This window comes from Erpetoichthys calabaricus, chromosome 5 (genome assembly GCF_900747795.2).
Source record: "Erpetoichthys calabaricus chromosome 5, fErpCal1.3, whole genome shotgun sequence".
Lineage (NCBI taxonomy): Eukaryota > Metazoa > Chordata > Cladistia > Polypteriformes > Polypteridae > Erpetoichthys > Erpetoichthys calabaricus.
This window is the reverse complement of record NC_041398.2, coordinates 9,467,619-9,483,650: the sequence shown is the minus strand read 5'-3', so window position 1 is coordinate 9,483,650 and position 16,032 is coordinate 9,467,619. Positions and strand designations below refer to the sequence as shown.

The 16,032-nt window shown below is 41.3% G+C and overlaps 4 protein-coding genes across 15 annotated transcripts in view; 2 read left to right on the top strand and 2 right to left on the bottom strand.

The window, feature by feature from the left end:
- LOC114641496 (gastrula zinc finger protein XlCGF49.1-like) overlaps positions 1 to 9,189 on the bottom strand; it is a 60,084-nt gene extending 50,895 nt beyond the window's left edge. Inside the window, exon 1 of the mRNA XM_028790541.2 lies at positions 8,549 to 9,189. Coding sequence (XP_028646374.2) covers positions 8,549 to 9,189 — 641 coding nt within the window. The remainder of the gene's footprint in view (positions 1 to 8,548) is intronic.
- The window catches only part of LOC114644549 (oocyte zinc finger protein XlCOF6-like), a 536,868-nt gene that overhangs the window by 130,930 nt on the left and 389,906 nt on the right, over positions 1 to 16,032 (top strand). The window lies entirely within an intron of this gene.
- The window catches only part of LOC114641493 (gastrula zinc finger protein XlCGF26.1-like), a 275,342-nt gene that overhangs the window by 51,111 nt on the left and 208,199 nt on the right, over positions 1 to 16,032 (bottom strand). For 2 of the 7 annotated variants that reach the window (XR_007934975.1, XR_007934971.1), the window contains one exon: positions 7,919 to 8,347. The exons of 2 other annotated variants lie outside the window; for them this stretch is intronic. Coding sequence is in view for 2 of the 5 variants with exons in the window: in XM_051927854.1 (XP_051783814.1) it covers positions 9,341 to 10,824 (1,484 nt within the window). In the remaining 3 variants the exon portion in view is untranslated. Of the gene's footprint in view, positions 1 to 7,918; positions 8,348 to 8,892; positions 10,825 to 16,032 lie in introns of those variants that run through there. 3 more of the 7 variants (XM_051927854.1, XM_051927853.1, XR_007934973.1) reach the window with 2 other exon arrangements.
- LOC114641491 (oocyte zinc finger protein XlCOF6-like) overlaps positions 1 to 16,032 on the top strand; it is a 171,668-nt gene that overhangs the window by 106,933 nt on the left and 48,703 nt on the right. The gene's annotated exons all lie outside the window — the stretch shown is intronic.

The following is a 16,032-nucleotide window of genomic DNA, read 5'->3' as shown; positions in this document are numbered from 1 at the left end:
GAGAGAGTGTGGTACATACCCCACCATGGAGTATATCATCCAAAGAAAAACAAGATCAGAGTGGGTTTTGACTGTACAGCCACTTACCAAGGCTCCTCTCTAAATGAACAGTTGCTGAAAGGACCCGATTTAATTAACACACTCATTGGAGTTCTTACAAGATTCAGAGAGGAGCCAGTCACTTGCATGGCGGAGATTAAATCAATGTTCTATCACGTCAAAGTTCCAGATGAAGACATGGATCTTCTGTGGTGGCCTGAAGGTAATCTAAACAATGAACTTGAGGAATACAAAATGACAGTGCATCTTTTTGGTGCTACATCATCACCCAGTTGTGCCTCTTATGCCTTACGAAGAACAGCAGACGATGCCAGAGGCACAGCTCCAGAGGAAGCGGTTAACACTGTGCTACACAACTTCTGTGTTGATGACTGTTTAAAGTCAGTTGCTACAGAAGAACAAGCCATAAAATTGGCCAAAGATCTTGTGCTTAAAGGGAGAATTTTATCTTACAAAATGGATAAGTAACAGCAGAGCAGTCTTGTTGTCCATTCCTGAAGAAGACAAGACAATAGATCAAGAAGACTTGGACTTAAGCCATGATTTGTTACCAGTTGAAAGAGCCTTGGGTGTTCAATGGTGCACACAGCCTAACAGTTTCAAGTTCCTGGTAAAGTTGCAAGATAAGCCTGCTACAAGACGTGGTATTCTGTCTGGGGTCAGTTCAATATATGACCCACTTGCATTTTTAGCACCAGTCATACTGCCTGCTAAGCTTATTCTAAGAGAACTGTGTAAAGAGAAATATGCATGGGATCAAGACGTGGAGATTAAGTATGTCCGGCAATGGAAAAAATGGATGGACGATTTGCAGCTACTTGTGGATTACAATGTAGACAGGTGCATTAAACCGCCTGGATTTGGTCAAAAAATGTCTGCACAAATGCATCATTTTGGAGATGCTTCAGAAAACAAGTATGGCACTGTTTCCTATCTCCTTCTGACTAACAAAGAAAATGAGAGACATTGCTAATTTCTAATGGGGAAATGAAGAGTGGCACCACTACAACCTGTCACTATACCAAGATTAGAATTTACAGCAACAGTGGTAGCGATCAAAATGGACAAAATGTTAAAACAAGAACTACAGATTCCCCTGCAAGAATCAATCTTTTGGACTGACAGCGCCACAGTACTAAGGTATATTGCAAATGAAAGTGCACGCTACAAAATTTTTGTCGCCAACAGAATCACAGTGATAAGAGAACACACAAAACCCTCGCAATGGAGGTACGTCGCATCTGCTCAAAATCCTGTGGATCAGTCATCAAGAGGTTCGACAATAGAAAGCTTCATCAAAAGTAAGATTTGGATACAAAGCCCAAATGTCCTGCTACAGCCAGAGCACGAATGGCCTAAGAGACCGGATAAAGTGGACCGGTCTATTAACGATGATCCACAAATCAAAAGGTGCGTAGTGAATCTTACAAGTGTGGAAGAAAAAATTGAACCAGTAAAAAGACTTGTGGAGTACTTGTCAAAATGATTCAAGTTAAAGAAAGAAGTAGCATGGTTCCTTAGATTCAAAGAAGTGCTACTGCGTCTGAAGGAAGAGAGAAAGGCAATTCAATATACAGTCAGTCAGTCTGGACACAGCCCGGAGAAACAAAAAACACTAATCACAAAACATATGAAGGAATACAAATCGACAATGAGACTAAAGCTACTGTCCATAGATGATCTGATTAAAGCAGAAGACAAACTTATTCGCCTCAGTCAACTACAAACGTATCCAGAAGAAGTAAAAAGCCTTACGTAAAAACCAGTGTATAAAGAAAGGTAGTAAAATCATCAAACTGGATCCAGTTCTACAAGAAAGAATACTAAGAGTCAGATGGAGACGAAGCAAATCTGCTATGCCAAAAGAATCCAAGCACCCTGCAATTGTTCATAAAAGCTCACATATCACTACACTCCTAATCCAACACCTTCACCAAGAACATAAACACTGTGGAACGTAATTACTTGTTAGCAGTACTAACAATCAGAAATACTGGATACCTCAAGCAAACGCAGCTATCAAAAAAATAATTTCAAAGTGCACAACGTGCAGAAGATACAATGCGAAAGCAGGTGAGCAAGAAACGGCAGATTTGCCAGAAGATCGCCTAGCACCCAATCAACCACCTTTCACTAATGTTGGAGTCGATTATTTTGGTCCCTTTTTTGTCAAAAGAGGACGAAGCTTAGTCAAAAGGTATGGAGTAATCTTCACCTGTTTAACAACCAGAGCTCTGCACATTGAGATTGCATACAACTTAGACACTGATTCTTGTATCCAAGCCATACTCCGATTTATGTGTAGAGGAGGTCAAATTAAAATCATGCACTCAGATCACGGAAAAAAATTTGTCAGAGCTGAAAGAGAGCTAAGAGAAGCTACAAGAAATTTGGAACAAAAAAAAATTGATAACGCTGTGATGCGAAAGGAAATCAAATGGATTTTTAATCCACCATCAGCATCTCATCAAGGTGGAGTATGGAAAAGACAAATCAGAAGCATAAGAAAGATTTTAAATTCAACACTAAACCAACAAACAATCGATGATCAAAATCTCCATACAATGATGTGTGCAGTGGAGTCAATACTCAGTAACAATAAGTCAATACAGTAATCCCTCCTCCATCTCAGGGGTTGCGTTCCAGACCCCCCCGTGAAAGGAGAAAATCTGCGAAGTAGAAACCATATGTTTATATGGTTATTTTTATATTGTCATGCTTGGGTCACAGATTTGCACAGAAACACAGGAAGTTGTAGAGAGACAGGAACGTTATTCAAACACTGCAAACAAACATTTGTCTCTTTTTCAAAGGTTTAAACTGTGCTCCATGACAAGACAGAGATGACAGTTCCGTCTCACAATTAAAAGAATGCAAACATATCTTCCTCTTCAAAGGAGTGCGCCTCAGGAGCAGACAATGTCAGAGAGAGAGAGAAAAGCAAACAAATCAATAGGGCTGTTTGTCTTTTAAGTATGCGAAGCACCGCGGCACAAAGCTGTTGAAGGCGGCAGCTCACACCCCCTCCGTCAGGAGCAGATAAAGAGAGAGAGAGAGAAAAACAAAACAGTGAAAAATCAATACGTGCCCTTCGTGCTTTTAAGTATGCGAAGCACCGTGCAGCATGTCGCTTCACGAAGCAGCTGCACAGAAGGGAGCAAAGTGAAGATAATCTTTCAGCATTTTTAGACGAGCGTCCGTATCGTCTAGGTGTGCGAACAGCCCCCCTGCTCACACCCCCTCCGTCAGGATTAGAGAATGTCAGCGTGAGAGAGACAGAAAAGTACGTTGGGTAGCTTCTCAGCCATCTGCCAATGGCGTCCCTTGTATGAAATCAACTGGGCAAACCAACTGAGGAAGCATGTACCAGAAATTAAAAGACCCATTGTCCGCAGAAATCCGTGAACCAGCAAAAAATCCGTGATATATATTTAAATATGCTTACATATAAAATCCGCGATAGAGTGAAGCCGCGAAAGGCGAAGTGCGATATACTATATATTACTGTACTCAATAAGAAATAACCCTCTTCTATGCGGTGGTGTGCTGGGGAGGCAGCATTAAGAAGAAGGACGCCTCATGCCTGGACAAACTGGTGAGGAAGGCAGGCTCTATTGTAGGCAAGGAGCTGGACAGTTTGAAATCCGTGGCAGAGCGACGGGCGCTTAACAGGCTCCTATCAAATATGGAGAATCCACTACATCCGCTAAACAGTGTCATCTCCAGACAGAGGAGCAGCTTCAGCGACAGACTGCTGTCACCGTCCTGCTCCACTGACAGACTGAGGAGATCGTTCCTCCCCCAAACTATGCGACTCTTCAATTCCACCTGGGGGGGTAAACGTTAACATTATACAAAGTTATTGTTTGTTTTTTACCTGCATTGTTATCAATCTTTAATTTAATATTGTTTTTTGTATCAGTAAGGTGCTGCTGGAGTATGTGAATTTCTCCTTGGGATTAATAAAGTATCTATCTATCTATCTATCTATCTATCTATCTATCTATCTATCTATCTATCTATCTATCTATCTATCTATCTATCTATCTATCTATCTATCTATCTATCTATCTATCTATCTGTAGCAGCATTGACTCCTTGGAGGTCCTGAACGAACCGTCATGAGCCATCTGCCTATCTAACTGGAAGAATAGAAGAGTTCACAGCAGAGTATTGGATCAGAATAACAGCACCCCCTTAACTAAGTCAGCATGAACAATAGTAATACCGGTCTCGGCATCAAGTGGAGCGAATCTAACTAAAAGATTTGAAGGGTAAACAACATGGGTGTAGGTGAGAGGTGGAAGATGAATGACAGAGCGATCTGGTTACAGGTACAACTAATCCTACTGCAATTTTCTTAACAGATCTCTCTGAGGTGGACAAAATATTAGGTCCCACATACTCCCAATTCTCCCCTTCCTAACATGCTAATACCCATTGTCTCACATTACTCCACTGAAAGCGAGCGGATTTTGCAACGGGTATCTCTGGATAAAAACCACTCCAGAAGAAAAGCAGGTGTTGTGACATAAGAGAGATACTGCTCCAGCCAATTCTACTGGGATATAACAGTTTGTTATGCAAATATTCTCTTTTTCTGACAGCAGCAGCTAAAAAGTCCGAGAGCCAGACTTCACCATAATACAGTCCAAAAATCAAGCAATACACTGAAAAAATTTTGCATACTGTAATCCAAGAGGAACCCACGACAGCAGAGATTTTTGCAGTTTTGAGAAAAACATAAACAATTAAAGCAGCACACGAGCCTGTAATGGTGGTGGTCAGCACAAGGGCGGTGTGTTGTTCTGATGTGACCTTCACTTCCTTTTTCGTAACTGAGATGTAAAGGCACAGGCGGGCCATCAAGTCTTGTCCAAACAAGTTCACTGGGCATTATAGGGCTGATATATTTTGAATTTATTTGTGCTTGTAACTGTCTACTGAACACTGAACCGGCCACTATCAACCCCCTCCCATCCCAGAGTCTCAGTCCATTGTCCGCTCAAATTATTTCAGCTTGGAATTAGTTTTCCTTCTAGGGAATCCATTCTGCAGCATTTGGCTTATTCATGTCATCTAACTGTTTCTCCGCCATCACGAACTGGTTCAGCAATTCCTGAACCACCTCTTTTAATTCTTGCAGGTCCCAGTTTCTTTGCACCATCAAGGTGGGACGGTTTTAATCTGAGTCCGGCTGTTGTACATTATATTGCAAAATGGGCATTTGTATTAATGGTGCTTGAAATTCCATCCTTTCATATTCATTTTTGACCCTGAGGGGTCAGAATCGGGACTTATGAGGCATCCCTCCCCACCCAGTCGTGTCTTTGTGCCGCAGTACTTGCTTGCACCGATCGTAACTGAGGTCGGTGGTGATCTCTCCCCTCTCCCTCTTCTTCATCCCTCTCTGGCTGAAACTTACTCATTTTAGAAATCATCGGGACCATCTTCTTCCTCTCCCTCATTAATTCCTCCAGTTGTCCCTCATTGCACTTCTGCATCACTTTCAGGGCTCTATCTTTAATTACCAATTCCCATCTTTCAAACATTTCCATTTTATATGGCCCTTGACTACAGTACCCTCGTACATTTCTATATACGATCTTCCTAACTTCCTGAATTTCACGCATATCACCAGAGCCTTCTACTGGCCACGTGACCCCCGCTCTGTTTATTCCACCGTTTACATTCTTTTTTAAATCTAATCCTGTTTTCTGTTCTCTGTAGTGTCTTGGAGAGTCGCCTTTTTTTTTTTCCTTGGTACGTTTTCCGAAAACAATCCTCCCAACAGAGGCTCCTCATTCACACCCTGTTTTTTCAATTTCTTTCTTTAGCGAATCCCAGACCGGGAGGTACTTTCCCTTTTTACTAAACTTCCACCTCTCCCTTCTAATTCCGAGACTATTTAAGACTCCGTCTCATTCCAAGAGACGCTCTTATCATTACGTCCCCAGTACCTCTCCCGGACGGTAAAGCAGTTGTGCTCACCGGTCACCGATCTTATTCCTGTCTGCAATTCGCACCTTCACTCGGGTTCTCTGACAGGAGGGGAACTGTTCGGGTGCCAAATAAACTGTGAAAGTAACACCCAAAGAAGACAGGAATAGTTCAATCAATTAGTCTTTATTCTGTCACAGATGAGTACATGGATTCATGCTTTGCAAAGCAGAAGAGCCAAGTTTTCCGAGTTCAGTAGGCTTTAATATTCAATTTCCTCCATCAGAAAACAATCCTTCCAACAGAGACTTTTGATTTCCCCATGGGATCTTGATCGGTTTACTATTTGTTTTTCCCATTATTGGATAGCACAAACAGTGCAAGGTATAAGGTTTCAGCCCCTGGTGCCTTCCATTTCCCTGGTCACTATCTGCTGCTTCGTGGCTTTAGCGGACTAACAGTCTTGTCGGACAACTGGGTCTGGGGCTTCTACTTTTCAGTGCCGACCCCCTTCTTCAGTCGTCTAACAGCTGGTTACAACTTATGGTGTCCACAGCAGATCAACCCGTTGGAGCAGAAATATGAGCAGACCGTAGAGGCAAAAAGAGTCTTGCCCTCCTGAAACAGTGCTTTGGTGTCCCGCCCGTGAGGTGCTTTCCCTCCTATCTATTCTTCCCACTCCCCGCTCTTATTTTATTTTTTTCCTGAGCCGGTTAAAAACTCCGTCCCGTTCCAGGGAGCGTACTAACTAAGCATTCTCAACACCTCACTTATTAGCCGCCCAGGTGAAAAGTGCTCCTTTTCTACTTTCTGTTCTTCCCACCCGCTGAAGTCGGAAACAACGGGAGACAAACACCAATTTAAAGCAAAAAGCAATTTCTTTATTCTTGGTGAGTCAAAGAGACTGCAGCTCCCCCCAGCTCAGTGCCACGGACTGGTCAGATCAGACAGCCTGCAGCCTAACGTGGGGTCTCCTTCTATATACCTAGTTAAGTGTAATGAATAAAAACAAATATAAATGACACTTCATTTGAGGTTATGCATAAATTCTAATAGCTTACGACTCCCTGAATTGGAATGTGCACATTGCTTCTGTCAGAAAAAGAGGTTATCAGGGAACTCACAGTTTTAAGAAATATGATCAAATAGTTTTAAGCAGGGAGGCACGGTGGCGCAGTGGGTAGCGCTGCTGCCTCGCAGTTGGGAGACCTGGGGACCTGGGTTCGATTCCCGGGTCCTCCCTGCGTGGAGTTTGCATGTTCTCCCCGTGTCTGCGTGGGTTTCCTCCCACAATCCAAAGACATGCAGGTTATTCTAAATTGGCCCTAGTGTGTGCTTGGTGTGTGGGTGTGTTTGTGTGTGTCCTGCGGTGGGTTGGCACCCTGCCCGGGATTGGTTCCTGCCTTGTGCCCTGTGTTGGCTGGGATTGGCTCCAGCAGACCCCCGTGACCCTGTTTGGATTCAGCGGGTTGGAAAATGGATGGATGGATGGATAGTTTTAAGCAAGAATTCAGAAACTGTCACAACTGATTTATAATATCACAGGATGTTCTGTTAGTATGAAGAGGTCAGCATTTTCTCATAAAAGAATGCAAGTTAGTCTCTAATTCTGTGAACAAATTTAATTCTTTTACTACCTAAATGAAGAATAAATCATAAAGAAGTAATAAATCATATAACTCTGTGCAGCATGATTAATACAAAATACAGTTTGTGGTATTGTGAATTAACTACTTATAATCATTACAGTTAATAATGTTTTTTTCTGTCTCAGACGGTACAAGTTCATTGCTACTCAGATAAGGCCCCATCTCCAAAGCTCCGAAAAAAAAATATTCCCCTCGTTGTCAATGGCACCTCCTGGTAGTTGGCACTGCACTGTGGATTTGATTTGACTTCTCCATTTTTTCATTATTACATTGAACTTTTTCAGTTGTGTTCTGTAGTTGAAGTTGTTATCACCACACAGTACTGTTGCTACCTCATTCTGTTGTCTGGTGTTTGTATTGTTCACCATCTTATGTCACAGCACCGATGCAGAGATGATCAGTCCCTGAATGGCTGACGTCCTGGCAGTAGTTTCTGAGTCTTTCATGAAATCTTACGTGTTGCTGATGACGGCTGATACAGGAGGACAACTTTCAACATTCAGAACAGCTAAGAGGCTTACCACAAGTAAGCCAGTCATTTATGATGATGAAGGCAACTGCTGTCTGAAAAGCGTTAACCACATTTAGGACAACAATGAGGTTTTTTCTTGCACCTATAAGTTGTTGAAGAAGATTCTCGCTGTTTGTGAAATATGTGTTGTATTCCAGTGTGAATTCATATGTGTCTCTGAGTTTACCTAACATCTAGGATCTTCTTGCCACTTTCCTTGTTTTCTCCACTATTCTTATGCATTTATTAACTACTTTCAACATGAGACCTTTACCTCATTCAGAAGATTTTTTTTCATTTTCTTTTGCCTGAGGATCCAATGGAAAGATCATTTGTCATTTCTGGGACAGGCTTCACTCCAATATGACTTTGTGTGTGTCTCTGAAACCTTTTTCTGGAAGAGAACCCTTTACCACATTCAGAACAGGTGTACTGCTTCTCTCCAATGCGGATCCTTCTGTGGCACCAAAGTGCGTTTGGACGTGAGAATCGTTTGCCACACTCTGGACAGAAATAAGATTTGTCTCCAGAGTGAATTCTCATGTGATCTTTAGGAGTCGTGCTGTCTGAGAAAAACTTGCCACTGTCAGAACAGCTTTGTTTCTTACCAGAAAGAATTAATTTATGATTGTGAAGAGAATTGTTATATGAGAATAACATTCCACATTCAGTACAACTGTAAGGCTTCTCTCCCGTATGACTTTTTGTATGCTTATACAGAGAATTAAGGTGTGAGAATTGTTTGCCACATTCCAAGCAAAGGTGAGGTTTCTCTCCGGTGTGACATCTGATGTGACTCTTTATGGTGCTTTGTTGTGAGAACTGCTTATCACATTCAGGACAACAATAAGGTTTAACTCCAGTGTAAGTTCTGATGTGGCACTGAAGTACGCTTAAATTTAAGAATCGTTTCTCACATTCAGAACAGCAATGAGATTTTTCTTCAATATGCATGTTGGCATGTGGAAAAAGACCTTTCTGGCTTGTATAACATTTGCCACATTCAGAACATACATACTGCATTTTCATTTAGTGGGAGTTTGTGTGTTTACTTGAAAAGATCTAATGTTTAAAACTTTTTTCCACATTGAGAACAGCAATATGGCTTCTCTCCAGTATCAATTTCTATGTGCCTTTGAAAACTGCATTTGTCAGAAAATTGTTCGGCACATTCTAGACATTAATGAGGTTTTTCTTCTGTGTGGATTCTTCTGTGCCTCTGAAGATGGCTTCTCATTGAGAACGATTTACCACAATCTGAACAGCAATGAGGTTTTTCTCCAGTGTGGATTATTCTGTGCCTCTGAAGATTGCTTCTCCTTAAGAAGGATTTGCCACATTCTAAACAGCAATGAGGTTTTTGTCCTGTGTGGATTTTTCTGTGGTTCTGAAGATACCTTATACATGAGAATGACTTACCACATTCTGAACAGCAATGAGGTTTTTCTCCAGTGTGGATTCTTTTGTGCTTCTGAAGATAGCTTATACATGAGAACGACTTATCACATTCTGAACAGCAATGAGGTTTTTCCCCATTGTGGATTATTCTGTGCCTCTGAAGATTGCTTCTACTTAAGAAGTACTTACCACATTCTGAACAGCAATGAGGATTTTGTCCTGTATGTATTATTCTGTGCCTCTGAAGACTGCGTCTACTTAAGAAGGACTTATCACATTCTGAACAGCAATGAGGATTTTGTCCTGTATGTATTGTTCTGTGACTCTGAAGAGTGCTTCTCCTTAAGAAGGATTTACCACATTCTGAACAGCAATGAGGTCTTTCTCCTGTGTGGATTCTTCTGTGATTCTGAAGACTGCTTCTCCTTAAGAAGGATTTACCACATTCTGAACAGCAATGAGGTCTTTCTCCTGTGTGGATTCTTCTGTGATTCTGAAGATTGCTTATACATGAGAACGACTTATCACATTCTGAACAGCAAAGAGGTTTTTGTCCTGTGTGGATTCTTCTGTGGATCTGAAGATGGCTTATAAATGAGAACGACTTACCACATTCTGAACAGCAAAGAGGTTTTTCTCCAGTGTGGATTATTCTGTGCCTCTGAAGAGTGCTTCTCCTTAAGAAGGACTTACCACATTCTGAACAGCAATGAGGTTTTTGCCCTGTGTGGATTATTCTGTGACTCCGGAGACTGCTTCTTCTTAAGAAGGACTTATCACATTCTGGACAGCAATGAGGTTTTTCTCCTGTGTGGATTCTTCTGTGATTATGAAGATTGCTTATACATGAGAATGACTTATCACATTCTGAACAGCAATGAGGTTTTTCTCCTGTGTGGATTCTTCTGTGATTCTGAAGATTGCTTCTACTTAAGAAGGACTTACCACAATCTGAACAGCAATGAGGTTTTTCTCCAGTATGAATTTTCATATGCCTATTAAGATCACTTTTCTGTGTGAATTGTTTGCCACATTCCAAACAACATTTATCTCCAGTATGAATTTGGATTTCTTTTTCCACTTGCTGTCCATCAGTTTTGATGGCTTCTGTCTGTGTTGCTCCAGTAGCAGGGAGAGTACTGCACTGCCAAAAGGCTGCTGCCAGGTTCTCTGATCCTGTTGCCGATTTCTTCATACCTTTCTCTTTGTATTGACGAGAGGGCTGACCAAATGAAGGTGGAGAGAAGCTGCCATTCTTCTGTACATCTGAAATAACACAAACATTTTAACTATTATTTTTTTCCTGACACCTTTACCCGAGGCAACTTACAACATTTGAGACACAATTGGTTACATTTCTCTTGTTCTTCCAACTGGAGCACAGGCAGGTCACATGACTTGATCGTCATAGCTAATTTTGAACCTGCAACTTCAGGGTTTGATGTCCAAATTCCTAACCACTACCCGCCGTTTAAAATAAACGAAACAGTAAAGTAAAGTATTTGCACACTGGTTGGAGTTTCTTCCTCACACTGAAGTGCCATTTATGGTCTGGCCACTCCGTGTGTGGTCTTTACATGTTCTGCTGCTGTCTGTTCAATTTCTCCACCTTTCTCTCACATGTGAAAGACAGACCTGATCTGATCAATCGATCACAAATCAAAATCAGCCAATTTTCATTCCAAATGACTTGACCGATGATCAGCAAATCAGCTGATCTTAGCGTCTGATCTTGAATGATAAAAAGTATGCAAGACAAAGTTCCAACATTACCAAAATACAGAAACACGTGCTCGCTGGTCTAACAGTTTTATTTCCTTCCTACAAAAGATAACAAATTTGCGGTTTGTAATATTTGTGCAAAAAGAAGTCAGTGATGGAGGATTCTCTGCTAACACTTTCAACAATACAAACCTTATTCAGCATCTGAGAAGTCAACACAAAAAGGACTGGTGTGAAGAGCGAGCTGTTCAAAGGCTGAGGTGACCAGCAAGCTTAGTCTAGCTCTATCGCCTACTCTCACTCGGCCTCCAATAATGGCAGCACTTAGAAAACTCAACCTTATAATACTGACAGCAAGAACGCCAGAGACTTACTGTGACAGCAGAAACTGTGGAATTCGTAAGCCTGGACAACCAGCCACTTTCAGTCCTGGAAGATGTCACGTTCTAGATCATTTAGATCCACGATTCCATCTGGCAGTGAGTGTTTGTTGAAAGATTTATCTGTATAAATAATTTACCAGGCATTAGATGTTTTGACTAAAATCCCTTTTATTAGCCTTTCTGTGAATGTGTAGGTAGATGGGAGGAACGGGATACAGCGTTTAACTGAATCAGCCCTCTTATTGGACTGTTGGATAGAATGGTACAAGCCTAGTGTTCAGACTTAAATACAATAATAATAATAATTACGCAAAATAAGCATTGAGTGTGAATAATCACTATACAGTTACGAATTCTGCAACAGATGATATTATCATAATGATTTTTTCCCCCAAATTAAACAATGGTACAAGGACACGTATTTCACAGATGATTGCAAATCTCAAACACATAAACTGCTTAGTGCCAATGTCTCGACCACACAGACGCACTAAAAGCGACAGACGACAGCCGAGAGATCCAAAGAAACTCCCCGCCAACAGAACTGCAGAATGCATGAAGAAATTGTCAATAAAGATAAAAACGATATTTGAGTCAGCAGCATCAGAGATGAATCTTTATCTCTGTGAACCTTATAACACAAGAGACGCTGGGTCACTGTGTTTCTGGACGACCAGTAAAAATCGTCATCCTATCTGTGACCTCCTTATACGAGTGGGGACAGCGAGGGTCTGTTCAGTACAGCAGCACACGTCTTGGATGACAGGAGGACCAGACTGTCCTCAGAACATGCAGAGATGCTTATATCCTGAAGCGTTCACCAAGACTGTCTCGTTTTCTTCTTGTTGTAGTTGCCGGCTACAAATATCTAATTAGACTTTTTATTTGATTATAAATTTGGAGTATGATTAAGACATGCCTTTGTTTTGTTCAGCTTGTATTTGGTATTATTGATATCAGCAGATTCTAAAGGAACGGAATGGGTGATCAATATCTGCTCTAAAGACTCCGATCAGAGCCTTCCTACCCAATAATGTGTCTAAATTTGGGTTTACTCTTCTTATTTGTAATGTATGTGATGATATTTACATCCTCTAGAACCTAATTTGACCTAAAATCTAAACATACAAACATATCCACTTGTGTTAGGGGGGCACAGTGTTTAGCACAGCTGCTTTATTGTATAGGGGTCCTGGGGTCAAATCCTGCCCACACTTGTTCTACATAGGGGCTCTGAATGGCATTTCTGGATATTCTGGTTCTTCCCCTCATCCCCAAAAACATGCAGTTGAAGTGGAGTGGTGACTCCAAATTGACCCGATGTGACTGTGGGAGACGGAAGGGCCTAAGATAATCTCCTAGTGAAGATTTCACACCACTGCCAAGTTGTCCAGGCCATGCTGCCCAAGCAAGTTCAGGCTGACAGCAGAACACAAGATTATGAAAGAAGACCCATGTCATCATGGCTCGTACAGGTAGCTCTTGTCACTGTTAACGTCAAAGTGCACGAAATTACCATTAGAAAGATGAGGCACATATTAGGTGGGCACTGGCTTGAGCAAATTCACTCGTATTTAGTGCACAGGGCTGAGGATTTGATTCTTACTTACAGGTATTTATTTCTTTTTGTGGACATTTCTACTTTAACTGCCACACAACTTAAGAAATATACATGTCTTTAACAAAATATGACTTTTGATATTCTCATTGAACGTAATGTGCTGTTGGCCTAACATACGTCACAGCTTCAGTCAAAGCTTCATGATGTTCAAGTCATGCGCTCAACACTTTAGATTTTTTCTTATTTACCCAAGTTTTCTAATTTATCATTTATTAGGTAACCTATTGTTTGTTATCATGCACCTGAGCAGGTGGTCTTTATCCAAGTTCAATTAATTGTATTCTCCACTCTCATTTTAATCTTCGAAAAACGTCAAAGCAACCCACTGTTAGAATTTATAAACGCTCTCTTTCTTTTATATTTAATCACATTACTCACTTATTCCAACACTCCCAGGTGACTCTTCTCCTTCTCTCCCATTTCCCTCTGTGATTTTCTCTTCAGACTCTGATAACTCTGATTTCAGCTCTGCAGAATTCTCCTGCGTAGCTAGTGGTCCTGTATTTGTGGACCAGGGCTGTAAACTGGATGGAGATTCTTCACAGGCATCTTGTTTGAAAATATCCTCAGTTTCATGCTTTTGAAGTTCAAGACCAACGGAGAAATTATTCAAATCCTCAGCTTTAATGACAGCAGTCACCCCCTTGCACTCCTCCTCCTCTTTAATATCTGAAATTCTTTCTTCGTGATCCTCCAGCTTCACATGCACATCTTCTGGTGTGAGCCGCTCACAGTCCTCTTCTTTAATATCCACCGTTCTTCCATCCACGCCATCTTCTTTGGCAGAGGCCATGCTCTGTGGGAAACTCTTCTCTCTTTTTAAGTGTCTGCCCTTCTCTTCTCAGATTCTCTTCTCACATAGACAGCCCTGCGCTGGAGACCATTAGACACCTCAGTGTATGGCCAAGTGAAATGGGAAAGCCCTGTGAATATAAAAGTGGTAGAATTAACTTTATAAAGTCAGTAAAAAGAAGGAGCACACTTCAGGTTCACAGAGCCCTTCTTGAAGTTTGGTTCAAAGACACATTTCTCTTGATTTCCTCCTCTGTCTCACAGTTTAAAATTCCAAATCAAACAATTCAGATGTGATCAAAGTGCATTATAGACCTTCATTAAAGGGGATTTGCATACATTTCAGTGCCACCATGTAGATATGACAACACTTTATCTTCACTGCACCATCATGTTTGGACACAGCAATGGCAGGTCTATTAAAGCGTCATATTTAGGGCTTTGTTGGCTATAGACTGACATGAAGGTCCAACAGGAGTACGGGGTCTTCACATCATTGACACACTCACACGTTTCAGTGCAGGAAGTGTTGTAAAGACAAAGAGACCATCAGAAATTGTGACACAATTCATTCATTCGTTCTCAGATAAGAGTACATGGAGCTCCTCAGAAACTACTTAGTGATAATGGTGGGGAATCAGAGAGATGGCAGAGAATTTTAACACTGAAAGAAAGACCAACGCTGTATACAGTCCCTGGGGTAATGGACTACCTGAGGGGCACAATCAGACACTCACAAAAATAATAATAATAAAAATAATAATATTTATGTAGCTCCTTTCATACACTTAAGGACACTTTACAATTCAATACAAGACAATAGAAATGACATACATGAAGAAGAATAATACTCATTGAAGAGATGTGTTTTTAACAGATGTTTGAAATTAATAATAGACTTTTCCATGCGAAGGCTGAGAGGGAAAGAATTCCAAGTTTTAGGGGCTATCACTCTGAAAGCTCTGCCACCCATAGTTATTAACCTGTATTTAGGTACAGTGAGTAAGCTAGCGTCAGATGGTCTTAATGCACGGGCAGAAGTGTAAGGAAGCAGAAGGGCTTTAGAAGTGAGAAGGATAATTTTATATTTGATTCTTGAAGAAACCAGTAACCAATGTAACTCATAGAGGACAAGAGTTACAGAAAGTGATAAAGAATACTGGATGTGACTGGTTAGTGACAGATTAGTGCCACTGGGCACTAATGGTAAAGAATACCATGCACAATATTTATGGGTACAGCTCATATCAGCTGGTGTTTGGCTGAAATCCAAATCTTCCTTGTGTTCTCGTGGACAGACCACCCGCCCAAGAAGGCACCACTAGGAGTGTGTCAGTGGAGCACATATTCCAGCACTTCACACTCCAAGAAGAGCATTTACTGAAGCCGAGTGTTCAGACCGAATACAGAGAGCACTCCAGAGACAGGTTAATTCTGAAAATGATAAATCTGAGACAAAGTGGACAACAAAAGAGTGGACTGTGCAGAATGGAAGGGACCTGCAGATGTCATTGGACAGGATGGAGTTGTGAAATGTGTCAGACGTGGAGGTGCTCTTGTAAGGGCCCACCATTCTAGACTACATAAAGTCAACGGTAAAGGTGACAATCGACATACCACCAGCAGTGAGAGAGATGAAGAGAGAGATTTATCTAACACTACATCAGATAATGAAGACACTGGAGATGAGAAGGAGACTCTAAACTCTTCCCAGTAGAAGATGTTGATGTTGAAGTTGAGCAAACTCACAGGTTAAGATGGAGTCATTGTGTTTGTCTAAAAAGGGGAAAACTGAGATATGTGGACAGAGATGGTGGCAAAGAATTAGATTGGGCTGACAAAGCAGAACTTGGTATAATTTAGAGTTTACTGATCCTGACAGCATTGCTGACACAGAAGAGTCTGTTGGCACATCAAGTGTGGATAATCTGCAAGTTGAACCAGAAACTAATGAAC